Raw genomic sequence first — 22,222 nt, forward strand, 5'->3', positions numbered from 1 at the left:
TATTTTTAGGTGAACATTCCGTAGAGTAGTAATTCCCAAATAGTGAGTCCTGACCCACCAGTGGATCACAAGAAGGGACTAGACAGATTGTCTGTCACTGCCCCCCCCCAATCAGTTCCTGCCCCATGCATGCCCGAGAAGCACTCCCCTGTCCTCTGACTTCTAAGAGGCCAGGGCAGCAGGCCCCAGCATGGGGAATGGGACGTGGCTCCAGTGGATGACAGCTGAAGCCGAAAACATCACAGAGGTCTGGTAAAGTCAGGGAGTCCATGCCTACCATGACCAAATGGTATCCTTAATCATCAGGAACTCTGGTTCAAAGTGGTTCATAAAGCTCACAGTGCACTACAAGAAGGGAAAATTTAGCTGACACATGGACCTCTGCCTCTTATGAGTACTTTCATGGGTCTTCAATGTGCACCCAGAGCAAACTGGCCTTCGGTTTTTAGCCTATTAAACTGCGTCTAGCTAGCCAGCATCCCCTGTCTCGCAGCCCCCTCCACTCACTCACTGGCGTGGAGAGGTGAAAGGCTGTAGGGCTGAACAGCTGTTACCAAGGGCAGTGAGATGCTCCGCCTCGGTGTTTGCGCTGCTGCCGCCAGCAGGGATCGGTGCCCTGCATTGTGCACCTTCTTCCAGGGGCTCTGGGCAGCGCCTCTGGAGACACGTGAGGCCGGTGTGCAAGGAGGCGGCTGCTGGGGTGCTCCCCTGGGCAGCTCCCCCGCTCCCATCCGGCTGGTGAGTTCCTGACCCACCTTCCCCAGGGCGGGCTCTCACTGAAGGGCCACGGGAGGCCGGGACCGAGAGACGGGACAACGCTTCCCTTGCCTGGGGCCGCACTTGCTGTTTACAGTTGCTGTAGCTACCGCCGCAGCTCAACGGCTCCAGGCTGCTGCAGGGCTTGGCAGCTCCCCAGCAGGGCGAGGGGCTCTCGCTCCCCGCGGGGCCCCGGGACTGCAGAGAGTGGGACGGGCACAAGGTCAAGATCCTGGCTGTATAATGCAGCGTCCTCCAGAGAGAGGGACTGCTGATCGCCCGTTTTACGACAGTAGGTAGTAGCAGGTGGAGGCTGCTCGGAAAGAGCCACTGCTGAGGTTACAGCTCAGTGGGCCTGCAAGCTTGGAAACTCCCTCCTTGGCAGCAGGAGACGCGTCAGGCTTTAGGACTCAAGGGAAAGGCTGTTGCAGCCAGGGTCCAGGTAAGGAAGCCGGTGGCTGGGGGAGAGAGCTGCTGCTCCCGGGAGGCTTTCTGGGGTAGGCAGGCGGGGAGGGGCTGTTGCGCAACGCGGAGAGCCCAGCACCGGCGGGGGAGGAGCTGTAGACGCTGTCAGTAAAAGCTCAGAGCCCGCTGTGTACTGGGGGGAGGGGGGCAGACACGGCACTGAGGGCTAGAGCCAGCCGGCAGCTGTGTGCTGGGGTGGGGAGGTGAGGTGGGGTGGGGGAGAGGCACTGGGGATGACGCCCAGAGCAGGTGTAAGCGCTGCAGCGTGTCGAGGGAGCCCGACGCCCCACTGCTAAGAGCCCTGCCTGCCCAGGGGAAGCTCTGCAGCCGTTTTGCTGAGCCCAGGTGTCCGTGAGGAGGGGAGAAGTTGGCGTGAGTCTCATACAGCAGCTCGCCCTCAGCCTCTGCTCAGTGCCCTGGGGTGAGTCAGGTGTCTCCAGTGGATATTAACCCTGGCAGAAATCAGGGGTGCACATGACCCCATCTGCCCCCCCCAAGCATTGCTTCTGCACGCTCTGAACACGAGGATAGGAGAAAAGTCTAAGAGCGCTGAATGGGGAGCTCTATTCATTTCGGGACGGGGGCTCCCACCTAAGTTCCCGTGGGATGCATGCAACCTGCTGGGATCACCCCTTCTCATTAGCATCAAGAGATCTGTGGGTGATGCGGCATGAGCCTGGGCTGCAGGGGAATCCTTCCTTGCTGCCACTTACAGAAAGGGGTTTGCTCCATTTTAAAACATACAGAAGAATGGGCCCATATCCATCAGTAAGGGATTACAGGATCGGGCTCCAGGACTGGAAATAATTTTTGTAAATGAATGTTTGCTCTCAGATTAATTTACAGCAGTGAGTTCTATCAACTCTGCATTGGAGCTCTCAGGAAGACAGCCTGGGTGGTGATGGACAATTTAATTAGGCTGTCTGGTCAGACATTCCTTTGCTGAAATAAACATATTAATTCCTATAAAATCAGCAGACCATTGACGCAAACATACTGCACAAATTAAAAAATCAATGTACAGAAAACAATTGCTAATTTAAAATCCATAAAAGCAGTTAAGGAAGCATCTGCTACAATACATAGCCCTGAACCTGCAATCAAGTCCATGTAGTTGGCTCTTTGCATGTACAGAGTCCCATTTACTTCAGTAGGTGTCCACCCACACAGCACTAATTGTAGGATTGGGCATAAATGCTCCCCACCTCTCCAATCCCTAATTTTCATATCAAAGCATAACTAGCCTACAGTGAAATGATGTATCAGGAACTTTCAATTAGTTTACATAAGTAGCTATTTTCTGAAGATGTATATATCCCAGCAATCCTAGGAGAGAGGCAAGAAAAAAAAATTTTGACTGCAAAGATTTTGTTTTTATCTCACAAGGGGAAAAAAGCAATGTATTACCCTACATTTTAATGAAAATTGTTTTTACTGGAACTGGAAATCAAGGAACTGATTTAAAATTCTGATTACAGTTCTAATCTGTTATTTTAATTATTTAAAAAATAGGTAAAGAAATTTGTTACCAAGTTCACAAGACTTCAGGTGTATCTGAACACAGAGGGACTTGTACACACATGGGTATGTCATCTTTTTACTCCACTGGTATCAAAGCAGAATTGTATTATTATTTTTGAGAGTCACCCCCAGAAGAGCTAGGCGAGGGGGTTGTAGTCTGAGCCTGACCAGTAGCCGTCCATCACCCCAAGAGGAGGAAGCTGGATGCGAGTGGTGCTAGGTGACTGCAGGGCCTATTTCTGTTCTTTTGTTCGGTCATGCCTCTGAGCAGAGTTCCTCTGGGTAGTATCCAGTAACTCCTTAAATGCCTTTGAGGAGCAGTGGGTGCTATCGGGGGTTCTTTGCTGAGTGTCCCCTTCTGGTTACTTGATTTTCACCTATGATCTTCACTCCCATCCCTGGGTTTTACATTTGTTGTCCCTCACTGTTACTTGTGGCCTAGGTTTGCTGGCCCCCTCTCCCTCAACTGAGGGGAAGGGCCTTTAGCTCTGAGCAGTAAGGCCGCCATGTCCCAGAACCACATTAAGTACACACCTTCCCACTTCTGCAACAAGTGAAGCAGTGTTCTACAGACAAGAGTCTCCTCCACTGCACAACACTGATTCACCTCCAGAGCACCATCTAGCTTGTGTACTGAATGAAACAGGGTCCTGTGGGAAAAATAGTATGTGATGATCACTTGGATGGATAAAGGCTGTATTATAACACATACACACAAGGGGAACAAATTAAGATTGCACAAGCAACCTGGCATTTACTAATTTTTGCAACCTAATAATGTTTTTTCACGTTGTTTTTTTGGGGGGGTATAATTTCTTAGTTTTTTAGAAAAGCAAACTGAAAAAAACATAAATTCCTAATCGGGCATTATATTGACCGCCCCATAGGTCATCAGCAGCACTGGAACCTTGAGATCCACCACACAGACCTCTGTCACTTGAGTTAGTGGAGTAACTGGTAGAAGTAGTATGTTGTCATCCTCTAGGTAGAGCCGCACTAGAGGAGAGTGGATCGCTTTGCCGGTGTGTTTCAAGATATTGGCAGGCAACAGACGAATGGTGAGACTCAGGAATCTTCAGTTCCATTCCAAGCTCTGTAAGGGTGTGTTCTGTAGTGGGCACAGATTCTTCTGTCCATTTCCGCCCACGCTTGACCCCTTCTATCTCAAGCCCTCCACCCTATCCCTGCCTCAGTCCTGTCTCTTCCCCACCCTGGCTCTTTGTCCTATTTCCAGTCTCTGCTTCTCAGACTGCTTATCCTATTCTTAGTATCCTTGCTAGAAAGTCCTAGTCTTACCTCTCAGGACTATCTGTTCCAATATCCCCTTTCAGTCCCAGTCTCTCAGCAGGTACTTTTCCTAGTTTTGCCCAGCCAAGTGGTTTGAGCACTGGCCTGCTAAACCCAGGGTTGTGAGTTCAATCCTTGAGGGGGCCACTTGGGGATCTGGGGCAAAATCAGTACTTGGTCCTGCTAGTGAAGGCAGGGGGCTGGACTCAATGACCTTTCAAGGTCCCTTCCAGTTCTAGGAGATGGGATATCTCCATTAATTAAAAATTAAATAAAAAAAAATTAAAAAAATTCCCAGTCCCACTACCACCACCCTGGTTCCTTGTCTCCAGTCTCCTTGCTCAGCCAGTCCCAGTTTCCTCCCTATGCCCCAATCTGCCTCTCTCTTCCCCTGGTTTCCTGTCATCCTCTCCACTTCTCCTGTGTCCTATCCCCATTGGGTCCCAGTATCCCTCGCCAGGCTTCTCATCCACTCTGTATCCCTGCCTTCCCCAGCTTCTTGCCCCACTCTACTCCTCTCAGCAGCGGTGGCTCCAGGCACCAGCTCTCCAAGTGCGTACCTGGGGCAGCAAGCCGCGGGGGGCGCCCTGCTGGTCCCTGCGAGGGTGGCAGTCAGGCAGCCTTCGGCGGCTTGCCTGCGGGAGATCCACCGGTCCCGCAGATTCGGTGGCAATTCGGCGTCCGGTACACCGAAGCCGCGGGACCAGCAGACCTCATGCAGGCATGCCACCGAATCCGTGGGACAGGAGACCTCCCGCAGGCACGCCGCCGAAGGCAGCCTGCCTGCCGTGCTTGGAGCGGCAAAAAAGCTAGAGCCGCCCCTGCCTCTCAGCCTCCTCCTCCAAATTCCAATCTCTGGCTCTTGTCCACACTGTGTTCAAGTACCCGTCTGGGCTGCCTGGGTGCCAGCAGGGGGGTAATTGGGAGCACAGGAGAGACTGGCTTTTTGCTCTCAGTTCTGGTGCCCAGACGCACACTAGTGCCTGTATCCCTAGTATGGAGGGAGCATGCTCATTCTGTGGGGATGGTGCATGTGTAGTCTGGTCTAATATAAGAACTGTGAGGGGCTGGAGCATGCTCAGTTGCCCTGTGAGAATGGTGCATGCACGGTCTGGTCAGCACTAGGAGCTGTGAGGGGGTAGAGCATGCTCATTGCTCACAGATGTGTTGGAGATTTTAACTTCTAAATCTAAGAAGTCTCTACTGAGCATGTGCAAACTGAGAGTTTTCAAAGGTTTATAACTTGGCCAAATTTGGGTGGATTTTCACAGGAATAGCAAAAGATGCATCTCTGAAACAAAGGCCACCCACCTTCCAAAAATTACAAGCCCCCACTTCAAAGCATGGACAAGCCAACGCTTTTCAAAGAAAAGGTTGTCAGAAATGTTTTAACATGGGCAAAACAACAGATTATTTCCTAATCTCATTCTTGGAAATGACTGAACTGTTTTGGCTGAACATTTCCAAAAAAATTCAACTATAAGCAGACATCCAGCATGGGACATTTCAACCCAAAGATTTCCAGTTTGGCAACATTATAAGAACCTGTTTTCAGTTGCTTATAATAGAAATGTCAGGCTAATTTAGTAACCGGTGGTGCTACCAGCCACACCTATAATATCATTCCTCAAACAATGCTTTTTTATTTGAGAGAAAGGAGAAGAGTAGAATATTTCTCCAGGCACATTTAATTTACCAGGGGAGCACCTAGATAGTACCGTGATGGGTATTACAGAAAACCCCCACGTTGACAGACATCTATCTTATTGGTCTTGGATTTCTGAAGAGGCAAATGTGAGTTGCTACTTAAGCTTCTTAATTAAGTGCCTGCTGATAGTGGATATCTCCTCCAGTCAGCGTGTTTGTAGCTGAGGGTTTTGTAGTTGATGGCTGCAGTTGTGCTGTTGTAGCACTTCAGTGTAGACACTATCTCAGCAGCCAGGAGGGGTTCTCCCATTGCTGTAATTAATCCACCTCCTCAAGAATTTCTCCGTCAACCTAGCATTGTCTACACCAGGGTTTAGATCCGCTTAACTACGTTGCTCAGGGGGATAGATTTTTCACATCCCTGAGCAAGGTGGCTGGATCAATCTAACTTTTAGTATATACCAGCTCTGAATATCTTCAGTCCAGTTCACCCCCGTCTTATAACTAGACTTGGAAGGATTAGATTTTTATTGGGTAAATGTCAGTAAACATCGATTTCACAGTACACACACATACTGTTGAAAAAATATTTCCATTGACAATAATCGAAAATACAGATGGGCAAAATAAGAAAAAGGCTGCTTGAGAACTTATTAGGGTTTGATGTAAAGGTATTTACTTTGTATATCTAAACATGTGATGTTGACAGTTTGTGTTTAACCATTATAAAGTGCAACTTTTTGAATCTCAACATCTACTTCATTAATAATTATTGTCTGACCTTCCCGTACCCTCCTACCCCTCCATAACTTCCCACAACAATGAAAATTTAAATAGATAAAAATAAACTTAAAGCCCATAATTTTGTGCATCTGTGACTATTTAAATTGATAAAAATAGAATAAAATATTTAACAATAAAAGTCAATATTATTGGTCAAAATTATTTAAAAAAAAAATCAAATTCTGCCAAGCCTACTTATAACTGATACTCTTGTCCTCACTCCGACTTTGGCGTCCAGATCCGGAGCGAGGCAAGTGGTACTAATTATAATAAGTGGATCTGGAAACACTGGATCAGCGATCATGAATTCTCCCAACACTGAGGATCTCAGGAGAGGAAGAAAAGAGAAGGTCAAGGCTCTTCCATTTCTAACCAGTGACAGCCAATAGAATTGGCTGGGGCCTTGAGTGAGATTAATATATGGCATTCAAGGAATTAAGCTTATGTTATGCATGATCAAATCTGGCAGACTGGAAGCAACAGCATGTAATGTCATGTCCAAAGTGCCTGAAAATATTCATTGTGCTTCATTCTCAGCAGCCCAAATCACTAATCACATCAGAGTGATGGATTGTTTGGTGTTTGGCACGTACAATAATTTTATTACTACAGCTCCATGCTTGTCAACTGCACTAGCTCACAAGGAAAGCTTAAAGGAGGCCAGGAGGGGATATTAAAAGAAAACCCTTACGATAAAACCACACTCCAAGTAAAAGTAGTACAAAGTAATCTACAAAATGTACCTTCTCTAGGGCTCAGAACTAATAGAAATATTAATTCCTGGAACAGGATTCTAATGTATAAAGTTTGTTAGTACTAGTCTTTTAACATACAATATGTAGGTTTAGTAGTTCAATGCTGAATATTATATTCTTGCAATTATTCAAATAAGAGAAGTCTACTCTGCTTAAAAATTAAGATAAAATATTATTTACTATGCTAATGTTTTCACTTTCATGTCTGCCAGATAATTTTAATGATCGGGTTTTACTTCTGTCTTGGTTTTCTTTTTCTTCTGTCTCTTCATTCTGCATTCTGTTGTGTTGGCTTTTGGATTCTTAGCCCGATATTCACTATACATACCTTTTAACCAACATAACCTTTTAACTTGATTTTTCAAGGACTCTGGTAACTGAAGTTGCCTCCCCTGGGGTGCGACTGACTCCCAGAAACATAAATTGGAATTATGTGTGTGCCCTCAGAGGAGGATGGACTCCTTGGTGCTGACAGACTCTGCACAAGCCACCCTGCCATGCTGTATTTAAATAGAAATTGCCAGTCATGCAGTGCAAATGCTTGTCCTGTAGGCACCAAGATGAGACCACCAAACTCACATTTATTTCTGGACTTATCCAGGATTGGAACCCAGCTCTCTGGAGATGAAAGACTAGTGCTAGCCCTGGCAACAGCAAACCCTGTACACTATCTGTGATACACCCTGTACATTCACATAACATACTGATATATGAAATGTTATGGGTACTCTGATGTACTAAGATTTTTGAGTTTCTATTGTAATTTAGCAACAGAGGGTCCTGTGGCACCTTTAAGACTAACAGATGTATTGGAGCATAAGCTTTCATGGGTGCATGCCCACTTCGTCAGACGCATGGGTCTGACGAAATGGTCATTCACCCACAAAAGCTTATGCTCCATTACATCTGTTAGTCTTAAAGGTGCAACAGCACCCTCTGTTGCTTTTTCCAGATCCAGACTAACATGGCTACCCCTCTGATACTATAGTAATTTAAATTTTTGTATTCCAGACACCTTCTGAAACTGGAAGCCTGCATTTCAAACAAGGAAGAAGGTGTTAAACTTTGACTAATTAATATCTTAGTTTAATTTTTTTCAAATTGTTCATTATTCCCACCTCTCATTTCCCAGGACATCTTGTCTTCTCACTGTCTTCTCTTCTAGCCTGCAAGCACTTAGACCTAACTTTACTCAAATCACATGTCCCATTGAACTCAATGCAGCTACTCACATGAATAAAATTACACATCTAATGCAAACAACAGTGAGATACCAATTGCAAGCTGTTAGAAGCAGAGACCGTATTTTAGGTATTGTACCAGCACCAAGCACATCTCAGTGCTTAACTAATAATAATAACTGATCAAGATAAAATGGGTCTGTACATCTTATTCAAACCACTTAAATTAAAGTCAGGAGAAAAAGTCATTAATTATCCCAGAGCTTAATCTATTGGAGAGCCTATATTGCATTTCATAGAAGGCAGGAAACTGCCTGTGAATCTAATTAAAATATACCTGGAAGACCCCACTAAGTTCAACTGATGAAATACTTTAAAAAATCAACTATGTAGAAAATGGAGCAGCCAGCCATTCTCTCAGAGAGGAGGACTGAGAGGTTAAGAAAGTTTAAAACAGGGAAATGTGCTTTTTTTTGTCCCACAGCTTTCAGATGCCCTAATCTTCTTAATCACATGAATCAAAGAGAATGGGCTGTAAGTCATGAGTGTATTTTCCCCTTCCTTTTATAACTAAACTTTCTTCTGAGTAACCTAAACCTGTCAATTTTTCAGTAGTGCATTTTTTGCATAATCATCTTCTGTTCTCTATGTTTCTTCTGTGGTGTTTGGCCACTAAGCAGATTTTTCTGATCCTAAAGGCTTACGGTGAAGCTAAGGGACTAGTCAGCTCACTTCTGAAGGATGTTTTTGGTGTTGAAAAGTATATTTTTTGCAATATATCTTTATATCTGCTTCCCATCTGTGTGACACTTTAGAACTTAATAGTGAGCAGTTGGCAGGCAGGACACTCCAAGTGGTAGAAATGTGGGATTTTGTTTTTGTTTTATTGCGTGTTTCCTGAGTGCATAATATTATATTTTGACAGTTATTATGGATGGAAGATCCTTTGCCTTCAGCCTGAAAAAAAGCTCTGGGATTTAAAAAAAAATGGAGGCAGTCGGTAGGATCCACTCGGGCCATCGCTTTAGCACTGCATGTTTATTTTCAACTGCATTCACTGTATGTCCATAGGTTGGAGTTCAGAAAGCGGGATATGGAAGCAGATACTCTCAAAGATGAAGACCATATGGCTGAGTGGACTGCCAATGATCCAGCAAGACTGGTGCCATCTCCTAGCAAAATCACTGAGAAGGCCATGTGCTTTTTGCCCCCGGGCCAGATAAACAGCACAAATGGCTCATTCAATGAGCAGTTTACACCTTTCTGCTACTCAGCTGACAGCAGTATGATGGGCAGTAATGGCAGCTCATCAGATAACAGGTTCCATGGCCAAGCTTTTCAGGATGCAAAACAACTCAATTATTTGGCCAGCTCTGCTCTTTTTCCTCATTTGTTGGCATCCAGCATAACTCAGACTGGAATTGTCCAGGGCAGTAAAAGTAGTGACTTGGAAACACTCAGTCCTGTTGCTGCTGCTCCTGCTCCTCAGATAAGTCAGGAACCCGCATGCTACAGAAACATGGAACAGGTGGGTTTGCTTTAAGCATTCGTTGCATTTCAATGGAGTATGATCACGCCCGGTTTTTGAAGACTGCACAAATAACATCTAATGCATTGTCCTAAGAAGGAACAGGTCTGCTAATTTTTGTGTCTGCAACGGAGAGGCTTTAGTGGCAATGCCAGGATGTGGAGTGTGACCCTGTGTCTGATTATGCTGTTTTAAAGCCATCAAGGCAATAAAATGCTGCTTTGTTATGATACTTTGTAGTAGCAAATTCCTTTTTCTAAGAACAAATCAGTTTGTTCACCCCTTGTTCCTGTCATTTTGATGTTTATTCCTCTCCACTTCCCTCCTTTAGGAAGAATTCCAGACTTTGGTAGCACAATATCATGTATGTGACAATGATATGGAAAACCAAAGTTGGGCGTTTTGTTTTTTTCAGTGATCACTATTCTCTGTCTTCTTCCTATGCCTTTTTTCTTTTCTCAACTTTTGTGTCTTTTTCCTCTGTTTTTCTCCGACACCTCCTTCTCTTCCCTTTTGACTGTCCCTTTTCTCTTTTTTCTTCTTTTAGGGGCAGACAGACAGCTGGACAAGAGTAGCTCTGCACTGTTTCCTGCACCAAAGCAGCCTGCTGCACTGGGTTTCTAACTACCAAATAAAACTGCACTATGGACACCACCTATAATAGGCAACAGCTTATCTGAAATGTAGGGTACGTCTACACTGGGAATCTTCAGCACTTTTCCCACCATTGTGCAGCGCAACTAGAGATAGCAATGACAGAAGCAGTGGTGTTGACGAGGCACAGACTTTATTTTACTACTGCCACACCTGGGAAATGCCTGGTAATAGACCAATGTTGGGAAAAGTGCTATTGTGAACAAGGCCCTACTTGAAGACTATGTCTAGCAGGAAAATGGAGTTTGCTGGGGCTTAGTTATTTAAGATTAGGTTGCCGTGTAGATGGTCTGCAACATTTTCTGTGAGGTGTAAACTTATCTTCAGTTTATTGTCAGGCAGTTAAAATCTGGCATAGGGTCCTGGAGATCCTAGATTTTCCTGTAGGCCCTTGCCTCTGACTTTCTGAAATGCTTTTGCTAGAGACTCCTACAGAGAAAGAACATGTTTGAGTGGCTTCTGTGTATGGTGCTTCCCCAGAGAGGCCAGAAGGGGCAGCAGGAGAATGAAGATAATGCTCTCAGCCAGGCTGCTAGGGAAATACCAGATGCAGAAATAATACAGTCACATTATTACTGTTTGTTTAATTCCTGAAATGAGTTAGGCCTTCACAGAATGTAAAGAAGACATGGCCCCTACCCCAAAGAGTTTGCAGTCTAAGCAAAGATGAAAGGCAAGGAGGACAAATTGAAGGGGTGGTGTAATGGAGGGAGGCTAGGGGTTATGCACAAAGACTAGAATCAGGTTTCAGAGTGGTAGCCAGGTTAGTCTGTATCAGCAAGAACAACGAGGAGTCCTTGTGGCACCTTAGAGACTAACAAATTTATTTGGGCATAAGCTTTCGTGGGCTAGAACCCACGAAAGCTTATGCCCAAATAAATTTGTTAGTCTCTAAGGTGCCACAAAGACTAGAATATTGCTTTTTCTCTGCTAGGTTATGAGCTATTCCCTCTCCATTCCGCAAGGCTTAACTCATTCCTGCACTGCTAGGGGCTGGAGGTTTTGTTCAACAGAGAGGACAGAGGAAGCAGGGCAGTGAGGGGAACAGCCAAAAAGCAGAAGGGGAGAGATTGGAAGGAGACAAACAAGGTGAATGGGGAGTGCACGAGTGAAGGAGAGAGAAAGAAGGAGAGACTGACTAGAAGGAGCAGTGGGCAGTTTAGTAACAGCATTTTAATTTGGGGCAGATTTGGGTCTCTGTTTCTCTGGACCAGGAGTTCTATGGAGGTAGGGAGTTGTGTTGGGGATAGAAGGATAGCGCCTGACCTGTTCTATTCCGTAATAGTTTAATGCTTGAAGTGCCTATGACTGTGACACTAACAGCTGTAGAGTGCTGAAAGTCCTGAAATTTTAGGGGCACTCTTAAATCTCTCCTTTCTACCTGTTCTCTCTCTTCTTCTATGACCCCCACCCAGCCCAAATTCACAGAGTGCCAAGCAGGTAAGGCATTTTCAGCATGTGGAAAGAGTGGAACATGGCTATCTATCTATCTTACTATGGCACTTAGATGCCCTAAGTGAATCACAGCCTTATTGTGCTAAGCATTATGCATATATGTAGTAAGAGACAGTCTCTGCCCTGACCAGCTCAGAGTCTAAATAGAAGGGCAAATGGGACAGAGAAATGAAGTGACTTGGCCAATGTCACTCAGCAGGTCAGCGGCAGAGCTGAGAATAGAACCCAGGTTTACGGAGACACCTACAAATCCCATTGGCTTTTGTGAGAGTTGTATGTGCTCAGTACCTCTGCAAATCAGGTCATGAATTATTGATATAGCTCAGAAATCTGCCAGCAAATGTGTTTCACTCTACTGATATAGCTTATTCTAATAGAGCTGGTTGAAATGTTTAAAACACTTGAAATTTCAAGGAAATTGTTTTGCAGAAATGTTTTACTGCTTTTTGACTGGCTTATAGAGTGGTCTAAATTTTCAAAGAAAAATGTTCTGGAAAAATTTCATTGTTTTTTAAACGTGTGTATTTTTCTACCAGCAATAATACTGAATAACACTATGAAATAATTCACTCTTGAATATGTTTTTAACTATGTGTGATTTGATTGTAAAAACTGCAATAAGACATCAAAGCTTGGGAAATACTGTCAAGATTAAAATTGTGTTTAATTTTTTTTCCATATACGTTACTAACAGTATCATAGACTATTGCAAGTGAAAGAATTTAAAAACTCTACTTTTCATCATTTGTGTGGTTAATTTACATTTAGAATTTCACTCAAGTTGGACAGTGAAAAAATGGTCAGTTTCACTTCCTGATTCTGATACCCTAGCACAGAGCCGTGTGCAGGACTATTTTTAAAATCTTGGCTCCCATCCTGCCCTGCAATACCAACTCCCACCGGGTCCCACATAGTTGCTTGCATTTTTATCCCACTCCCACTCGCAAAACCCTTAGATCCCACAAATCCCGCAAGAAAGACAAATTCCCCCGCGTCACTAAAAAAAATTAAAAAATGGTCAGTTTATATATATGTATACATGTATATATAAACTGACCATTTTTTGATTTTTTTTATATGCAGATATATATATGTGGATATATATATGCGGAATTCAGACACAATTTTTACCATTCAAAGAATAAAAAAAATCTTGCTTAAACCATGTAAAAATACTTCAACTCCTGTTATAATGGACATGAAATCTCTTTCTATCCCTCATTTAAATTTAAGTATTAAAACCTTTATTTAAAAAAAAGAAAAACTTGCTTTTCATTGCTGAAATTCTATTTATGACAAACTGATGAGAGATCTAGTGTTTAGCCACAAATTACTGCGGTCTGGTTTTTTTTTTTTGGTTGTTGCTTTTTTTTTGCCCACCCAATCCCTCCCTCAATAAAGTACAGTTTATCTGCTCCCAGAATTATGCCAGCGAGTCCTGCAGGACCCATGGGCTCCCAATCCCGCTGCAAGGCTCTAACCTATCACACTGCTGTTTTCTTTGAGCATTATATCTGCAAAAAAATATTTAAATACAAATACACTCTCTTTTTATTGGAATAAAACAATGGAATCACCTTTTAAAAAAACCAAACACCTCAAAACTAGACTCCGAAAAGAAAGATTCCTTCCTGTTAAAAGGGAGAGATGAGCATATTTTAATTCATTTTGTTGGTGCTATTTACAGAGCCCAGGGCAGCAGGAAATTGTGATGATGGAACAGATGGAGCAGCTGCAAAGGCTGGTAACTGAACAACAGAAAATCATCACATACTATAACCCAGGTACTACCGGGATTTCCTCCTAAGAACTCAGTACTGTACGTGGCAGCTGTTCACATTCCTACAATGAAATGCTGTAGTTCCCAGAATAAATTCAAGCTATGATATGGGGTTGGTCGGAGGAAGTAGAAGGATCTTCATCTGAGAGTTGTACTAAAATATTTTATTCACACCACAAAAATGGTAACTCCAGAAAACTTTTCTTTGACTTTAAGTATTTCCTACAGACATTTCATGTGTAAAAGTGCATTTCTGTTTAATACTAACAGACATTCATGTACGTGTGTCGACTAAAGTTTAGATTAAAATTCATTAGTGTTGTAATAAATTTTAGTGTAGTGGGAGGCACTGCTAAAACCTAAAATATCTTCTTTCTCATTATATCAAAACTAGATGAGAAGGGGAAGGGAAGGGATTCAGCAGACAGGGCTTCTAGTGCTGGTAATTCAGTCTCTTCCCCACAATACAAGATTATAATATAACTTCCGGAACAGCTTCCTCCTTAATGGTAGCAGTGCCAGAAAATGTCATCAGCATAGCAGATAAGAAAAGGAGAATCCATCCTCTGCAGGGATTTCCTTGCCCCCCTCCCAACTTTGGAATGGGTGTGGTTCCACAGTGCAATTGAGACTGGATATGTGAGGGACCAGCTGGGAACTTCACCCACTGCACCGAGTCTGGTTTTGCAGGGTCCCTCTGCATGAGTGCAAGCAGGGGGAAGTAGAGAATGAGGCACAGAAAAGCCAAAGGATCTTTGAATTGGTTCCCTCCTGGAGGTGTTCCACCAGGGGGGAACAGTTTTTTCCTTTGGACAGGGCTCCACAGTGCCCCACTGGCAGACGTTGCCTGCGGTATGTACATCTGTACATTGCTCTGGCATCCTGGCCTCCCCTCTCCACTTTCTGGGCTACATTACCCAATTTGGGGATTGCAAGTATCTTGTGCTGCTGAGATGCCTTGAGGACAAACTTTCCACTGCTGGTGGTCTGCAGCTGTGGGACATGCCATAACGTATGCTAGGCTAAACTCTAGTTCATCAAGAACCCATGAACAATGATTCCTGCAATGTTGTAATCATGGATCACCTGCATCCCTTAGAAAAGGTCTTCTATCACAATTCTGAATAGGTTTGGCAAAATGCTTAGGATTGCAGAGCTCACAAGTAGCTTTAAACTGTTCAACCAGCACTTACGATGCAAATGTCACTAATTTTGGACAGGGTCATATTTTATGTGGTTAAACTGCTGTTAAATGATTTCTCCATGCTTTTAGTGACACAGGCTTTTTCCAACACCAGGCATGCATGTCCTTCCATCTTCCCCCACCTCCTTCCCTTCGCAAAAAATACAGGCAGTGCAGTCATTGTAAAGAAAATCATGTTCCATTTGTGTCCCTCATATATAGTATAGTATGAAGCAGTACATAATTCTTTGCGCATCTGTGGGTTACCATGGTGTGTTTTTGAGTAGGGATGTCAGGGTGTAAAATTATGGGACTAGCTTCAGACTGCAATGTGGTGGCTTTGGTAGTGGGGAAGTGCTGGAACAAACAGGTTTTGACTCTTTAAATCCCTGAGTTCTGGTGGAAAATATAACTCAACATTTGATACTTTTTTACTCTTGTATAGCTCAGAACTGGTTTTTCACTCTGTGTGTGTGTGTGTGTGTGTGTGTGTGTGTGTGTGTGTGTGTGTGTGTGTGTGTGTGTGTGTGTGTGTGTGTGTGTGTGTGTGTGTGTGTGTGTGTGTGTGTGTGAGAGAGAGAGAGAGAGAGAGAGAGAGAGAGAGAGAGAGAGAGATGGAGGGAAACCTAGATTCCAATGGACAACCTGCATGCCCTGACTCAGACTTGAGTCAAGCAGGTCTTGGCTAAGGTGAGGTAATATCTTTTATTGGACCAACTTCTGTTGGTGAGAGAGACAAGCTTTCAAGCCACACAGAGCTCTTCTTCAGCTCTGGGAAAGATACTGAGAGCGTTACAGCTCAATACAAGGTGGAACAGATTGGTTAGCATAAGTAGCTAGCTCATATTCTAAGGGACCAATCAAGGTAGAGTGGCCTGTTAACACCTTTGCAGTCATAGGACAAAAAGGGGGTTAGTGGATTATAGATTTGTAATAATCCATAAATCCAGGGTCATAACTCTGTTAATCACTAAAAATCATGGAATCAACAGAGCTCTTGAATGGTCCAGTAAAAGATATTACCTCACCCACCTTGTCTCTCAAATATCCTGGTACCGAAACAGCTATAACGACACTGCATAGGTCTTGGTTAGAGCATTCAGCAGCGACCGATGATCCTTAAGGATGTTATGGGTGTCTCTTGCATGGTCCATCTTCTGTGATTGTAGGGGACTGGGTGTTAAATGGACCTTCACACTGCTATCTTTTTATATTTCTATAATGCAGAAATAATGATTGGTAAAGAAATAAAAACTTGACTTAAAAATTAGACCGTCAGGAAATAATATGTGCAATTCATAATGATTCTTGGTAAAATATGGTCCACACCTCTGCATTTCTCACTAGACCCAAGATATTGTTCCACCAGATAATAGAATGAGTGAATTGCAAAGCTTCATTGGTTCACAGAGGGAGCATTTTGCAATCAAAGGTGTAAATCTTTTTCAGTTTCACTTCCCCCACTCCTGCTGTACTATGTATAGGAAACATTCTTGACAAAAGACAATTAAGTCCCTCTATCCCTGTGGTGGGCAAACTTTTTGGCCTGACTGCCACATCCGGGAATAGAAATTGTATGGTGGGCCATGAATGCTCACAAAATTGGGGTTGGGGTGCAGGAGGGGGTGAAGGCTCTGGTTGGGGGTGGGCTCTTGGATGGGGATGAGGAGTTTGGGGTGTAGGAGGGTGCTCTGGACTGGGACCGAGTGGTTCAGAGGGCAGGAGGGGGATCAGGATTGGGGCAGGGGTACAGGAAGGGGTGCAGTTCCAGCTGGGAGTGCGGGCTCTGGGGTGGGGGCTGGGGATGAGAGGTTTGGGGTGTAGGATGGTGCTCTGGGTTGGGATCAAGGGGTTTGGAGAGTGGGAGGGGGATCAAGGCTGGGGCAGGGGGTTGGGGCATGAGGAGAGGCTCATGGGTACAGGCTCTGAGCAGTGCTTACCTCAAGCAGCTCCCAGAAGCAGTGGCACGTCCCTTCTCCAGCTCCTACGCGGAGGTACGGCCAGGCAGCTCTGTACGCTGCCCCATCCGCAGGCACTGCCCCTGCAGCTCCCATTGGAGCGGGTAGGAGCTGGAGCAGGGCCATGCGGCTGCTTCCAGGAGCTATGTGCTGCAGCCCCAACCCTGCACCCCAGCCAGAGCGCTGGAGTGTGGGCCCCAACCCAGCGCCCCGGCTGGAACACTGGAGTGGGGCAAGCCCCAGACCTCGCTCCCCAGCGGGAGTTTGCGGACCAGCTTAAGACAGCTCGCGGGCCGTAGTTTGCCCACCCCTGCTCTATCCCTGTTTTATTTTTACAATAGTGCCTCACATGTACATGAAGAAACAGAACATGGCAAGTTTGGACAGAATTATTTATAATCTAAATTCAAGTTTCAGTCAACATATAAGGAACAACTGCTTGTAAAGCTTCATTCATGTTAATCTTTATATTAGGTACAGCTAAGTATAAGAAAATAATTTCAAGGGTTGGAGAAACTATTTGGCTTTTGTATATATCACAATTTTAAACTGATTTAAGACAGCATCCCCTACTTCCACTGGAGTCAGTAGGAGTTTGCAAGATCGGGGACCTTAGACTGTAGATTTTGTAAAAAGAAATAATCAGATCCTCTGCTGGCATAAATTGGCATATCTCCACTTAAGTCAATGGAGCTACCCTGATATACATCACCTAACGTTACATCTAGGTTTTTGACTTGTTTAATTAGAATTCCAGCCCAATGGAATGAAAGGATTTAGAACGGCTGAGTTCTGACAGACCCTTCATTTGGTAATGGGGGGGGGAGTTTCCTTTCCAACCTGACATATACATTAGAGATTATCAGAATCTTTCCAATGGCTTCAACTTTCAGAATCTTTGGAAATGTCCAAGCTCTGGGGTTCCACTTCATTTCTTCTCACCCTTAGAGAATTAAAGATCTTTCTATAGGAACTTCGAAAAGTCGGACTTGAGAAGCAGTACACGATGGGGTCCAAAGCACTGTTGAGATAGGTCCAGCAGATAGTAACATCAAATACATTCACAGCAAAACGAAAAGCTGCACAACTTTCAAAGCTTTGGAGAATATACACAAGCACTCTGCCCAACACGCTAGGCAGGAAGCAAATTCCGAACACCACCACTACTGCAATCACTAACAACATAGCTTTCCGCAGCTTAGGTTGACTGCTCAAATCACGGGGGCTCTGCTTCAGCTTCCTGATGATGCCAACTGTGCAAAACAAAATGAGGCCAAAGGGAATGAGAAACTCCAAAAAGAATACGATGACATGCCAGATGCTGTAGAAGTTGGCTTCTCCTTGTAGGGTGAAACTGCGGCACTCAGTGGAGTTTATGGGTCGAGGAGCAACCAGGATCTCAACAGTCAATGCAATTGCTAAAAGCCAAACCAAGCAAGCAATGACTTTAGCATTCCTGGCTGTGAGCGAGCTGGTTTTATTGTTAGGGTGGACCACCCGGAAATAGCGATCCAGAGCCACAGCAGTGAGAAATGCGATGGAGACAGCTTGGGAAAGAGAGAGTGCGAAGAGTATTACTGAACAGAGTCGCTCTCTATAATTCCATGTCTCTATAATGCTAAACCTGAAAGCAAGCACCAGTCGAAATGGCAGGCAAATGTTCAGCAAGACGTCTGCAATAACCAGGTTGAGCAAGTAGACAGCGTGTGACTTCCAAATTTTCAAACGGAAGTAGAACGTCCAAAAAGCAATAGCATTGCTTGTGAGTCCCAGCCCAAATTCCAAAATTAGTAGGACGTGCATGGCTATTTCCACAGGCTCATTGTAAACAGAGCAGTTAGAACTTGTCATTTTCTGCTGGCTCCTCAAAAGGACTGAAAAACTGAAACCCCTCTGGATCATGTTACACTTTAAAGCCCCAAAAAAAAGGGTTTCTTTTCCTCCTAATACTGTAATTACTTCTGCATTTCTCAGAAAAGGAAGTATACCATCAGCATCAGGAGGTCAAAAGTAAACACTATTAAGAATCATTAAATAAACTGTAAAGTGTACTACGTATGTATGTATATTTATACATACGTATAGATGTGTGTACACAAAACCACACACAGAATGGTTTCCTGGACATGAAATCTTGGCCTGAATCTGCACCTCCTGTGAAGCACTGAGCATTCAACTCCCAGTGAAACAATGTGAGTTGAGGATGCTTAGCTCCTTGATCTGGCTCTATTTATGCTTTACAGATGTAAAACCCCAGAAAAGTGTTAAGTGTTATTTAGTCTTCCATGGTACAAACATGTCACTATTATATTGCCATCCTTTTTAGGGAAAAGAAAATATGGCGATTTATTGAGAAAATCAGTATCCCAATAAGAGAGATGATTCCATTTTAATGTCTACCACTTCTATGCAGCTAATAAAAGAGGGGGGTGACATGTTTCTGCGTGTCTGAACAATGGTACTTCAAGTCTCGTTACTAACGAGTCACTAGCACTGGATTAAGTGACACTAATTACATTGCTGTTCCCAGAGAATATACTGGAAATGCAGTAACATAATGTCACATGATTTCTTCCCCAGTGTGCTTAAAATGACTCCAGTTTCTGGAACTGAAAGTCATTGAACATTTTTTTTTTAACCCAAATGACATTTCTTCTCTCTCTGACTCTTTTCTCTCTGTGTATATATACACACACACACACACAGCCAGACTATCTGTTGTGGTTTTTTCTTCAGTACCCTTCTCCTCATAGGCACTGACTCTGTGGGAACTCCAGGGCCAAGCTCCCCTCCCCCCAGCACCTCCCGTCCGCCAGCAGCCTTGCCAATCAACTCCTTCCCTTCCCTCCCAGTGCCTCCTGCCCGTCGCGGATCAGCTGTTCCATGGCGTGCAGAAGGCGCTGGGAGGGAGGGGAAGAAGCAGGAATGGGGCTTGCTCAGGAGAGAGGTGGGACTGGGTGGGAAGAGGCAGGATGGGGGCAGAGCAGTGGTGGGAAGATGTGGGGCAGGGGTGGGGGACTGGGGCAAGGGGTGCAGTGGGGGTGGGGCCTAGGGTTGAGTGAGGGTTGAGCACCCCCAGGGAAAGTTGGAAGCTATGCTTCTTCTCCTAGAATTGCTCAGCTTTCTCCACAGGACTGACTGCTTTCTCCAAGCCCTTCAGAGGGTAGCAGTGGGAAGCACACTTGATTGGTGCTTCACAGGGAGAGAGTCAGCCAAACGCCAGTTGCGCTCTTTCCCTGGCTGTTTGCAGAAGGAGCCTGTGATTGGCGAGCGCCTATCTAGGAATCCAGGAGCCACCCAGTATCAAGGGGTAGCCGTGTTAGTCTGTATCTACAAAAACAACAAGGAGTCTGGTGGCACCTTAAAGACTAACAGGAGCCACCCAGAAATCCAAGGGAAAAGCTGTGAATTCCTGGAAAATGTAGAACAGGTGGGGAGATGCAGAGGTGTCTTCCCTAATTCTGGGGTGCTCCAGGGGCTGGTGCAGCCCCAGGTACAAGTTAGAGAAGCCCCAGGGTGGCCTTTGCTGTGGGCTTTGCTGCAGCCTAGAGTAACTGGAGCACAAAGTGCTCTACCCATCCCCACTCCTGATCTGCTCCTAGCCATGCCCCTACGCCAGGGATGTGTGTGAGGGTGGTGAAGGGCTCTTGGCCCTGTGCTGGGATAATTTCTTAGAGGGGTATTGCAGACCTTTCATGCTGTTGCAGTTGCTTAAAAGGGCTGTTTTGGGGGGCAGAATCTGTCCCCATGCCTCACAATACCCACATGAGGTGCCGTAGGTGAGCAGTGTCCCTCTTCTGAGAGTCTGCTCCAAGTGTGGAAGAAGAAGGCTCCAAGTTGGGAGTGTGCACAGGAGTTAAGTGTAGCTGTCAGGAATGGTTTGTGAGGGGTGCAACAGCATAGAAGAGACAGATGGATGAGGTGAAGAAGAATTTAGTTGGTGGTGTTCCTGCTTTGAGCAGGGGGTTGGACTAGATGACCTCCTGAGGTCTCTTCCAACCCTGATCTTCTCTGATTCTAAGTGCCAGTGGCTGCAGTAGGCAGCTAGCTGAGGTTTCGGTAATGACAGAGAAGAGAGAAGGAATCTGAGAAGTTGCAGTTTAGAGGAAGATGCACTGCATCTGTCTACGAGGAAGGCAAGTCCTCAGTATTTTTGCCAGCAAGTTAAAAAAGTATGGATTGGATGAATGGACTAGAAGGTGGAAAGAAAGCTGGCTAGATTGTCAGGCGCAACGGATAGTGATCAATGGCTCGATGTCTAGTTGGCAGCCAGTATCAAGAGGAGTGCCCCAGGGATCGGACCTGAGGCCAGTTTTGTTCAACATTTTTATTAATTATCTGGACGATGGGATGGATTGCACCCTCAGCAAGTTCGCGGATGACACTAAGCTGGGGGGAGAGGTAGATACGCTGGGGGGTAGGGATAGGGTCCAGAGTGACCTAGACAAATTGGAGGATTGGGCCAAAAGAAATCTGATGAGGTTCAACAAGGACAAGTGCAGAGTCCCATGCACTGCTACAGTCTGGGGACCGACTGGCTAAGCAGCAATTCTGCAGAAAAGGACCTGGGGAGTACAGTGAATGAGAAGCTGGATATGAGTCAGCAGTGTGCCCTTGTTGCCAAGAAGGCTAATGGCATATTGGGCTGCATTAGTAGGAGCATTGCCAGCAGATTGAGGGAAGTGATTATTCCCCTCTATTTGGCACTGGTGAGGCCACATCTGGAGTATTGTGTCCAGTTTTGGGCCCCCCACTACAGAAAGGATGTGGACAAATTGGAGGGCAATGAAAATGATCAGGGGGTTAGGGCGAATTACTTACAAGGAGAGGCTGAGGGAACTGGGGTTATTTAGTCTGCAGAAGAGAAGAGTGAGGGGGGATTTGATAGCTGCCTTCAACTACCTGAAGGGGGGTTCCAAAGAGGATGGAGCTCGGCTGTTTTCAGTGGTGGCAGATGACAGAACAAGAAGCAATGGTCTCAAGTTGCAGTGGGGGAGGTCTAGGTTGGATATTAGGAAACACTATTTCACTAGGAGGGTGGTGAAGCACTGGAATGGGTTACCTAGGGAGGTGGTGGAATCTCCATCCTTAAGAGGTTTTTAAGGCTCGGCTTGACAAAGCCCTGACTGTGATGATTTAGTTGAGGTTGGTCCTGCTTTGAGCAGGGGGTTGGACTAGATGACCTCCTGAGGTCTCTTCCCACCCTAATCTTCTATGATTCTAAGTCATGACTTTCAGAGCACGGTCTGAGCAAAGAGCATGCAGCTGT

The 22,222-nt window shown here is 45.1% G+C and overlaps 2 protein-coding genes across 3 annotated transcripts in view; one reads left to right on the forward strand and one right to left on the reverse strand.

The window, feature by feature from the left end:
* The first annotated feature begins 440 nt into the window (after positions 1 to 440).
* The window catches only part of LOC101949683 (centromere protein J-like), a 69,335-nt gene continuing 47,553 nt past the window's right edge, over positions 441 to 22,222 (forward strand). Inside the window, exons 1-5 of one of the 2 annotated variants that reach the window (XM_065588922.1) lie at positions 441 to 1,198; positions 2,734 to 2,805; positions 3,728 to 3,800; positions 9,467 to 9,923; positions 13,720 to 13,816. In XM_065588922.1, the coding sequence (XP_065444994.1) occupies positions 2,802 to 2,805; positions 3,728 to 3,800; positions 9,467 to 9,923; positions 13,720 to 13,816 (631 nt within the window). In that variant the 5' untranslated portion in view covers positions 441 to 1,198; positions 2,734 to 2,801. The remainder of the gene's footprint in view (positions 1,199 to 2,733; positions 2,806 to 3,727; positions 3,801 to 9,466; positions 9,924 to 13,719; positions 13,817 to 22,222) is intronic. The other variant, XM_065588921.1, reaches the window with a different exon arrangement.
* On the reverse strand, positions 17,334 to 18,883 carry GPR31 (G protein-coupled receptor 31). Its single transcript, XM_005303971.3, has one exon. The coding sequence runs from the start codon at positions 18,853 to 18,855 to the stop codon at positions 17,836 to 17,838; it is 1,020 nt and encodes a 339-aa protein (XP_005304028.2). The 5' UTR covers positions 18,856 to 18,883; the 3' UTR covers positions 17,334 to 17,835.

This window comes from Chrysemys picta, chromosome 3 (genome assembly GCF_011386835.1).
Source record: "Chrysemys picta bellii isolate R12L10 chromosome 3, ASM1138683v2, whole genome shotgun sequence".
NCBI lineage: Eukaryota > Metazoa > Chordata > Testudines > Emydidae > Chrysemys > Chrysemys picta.

Excerpts from the sequence above, each read along its gene's own strand:
- GPR31 (XM_005303971.3), bottom strand. The coding sequence starts at position 18,855 with ATGATCCAGAGGGGTTTCAGTTTTTCAGTCCTTTTGAGGAGCCAGCAG.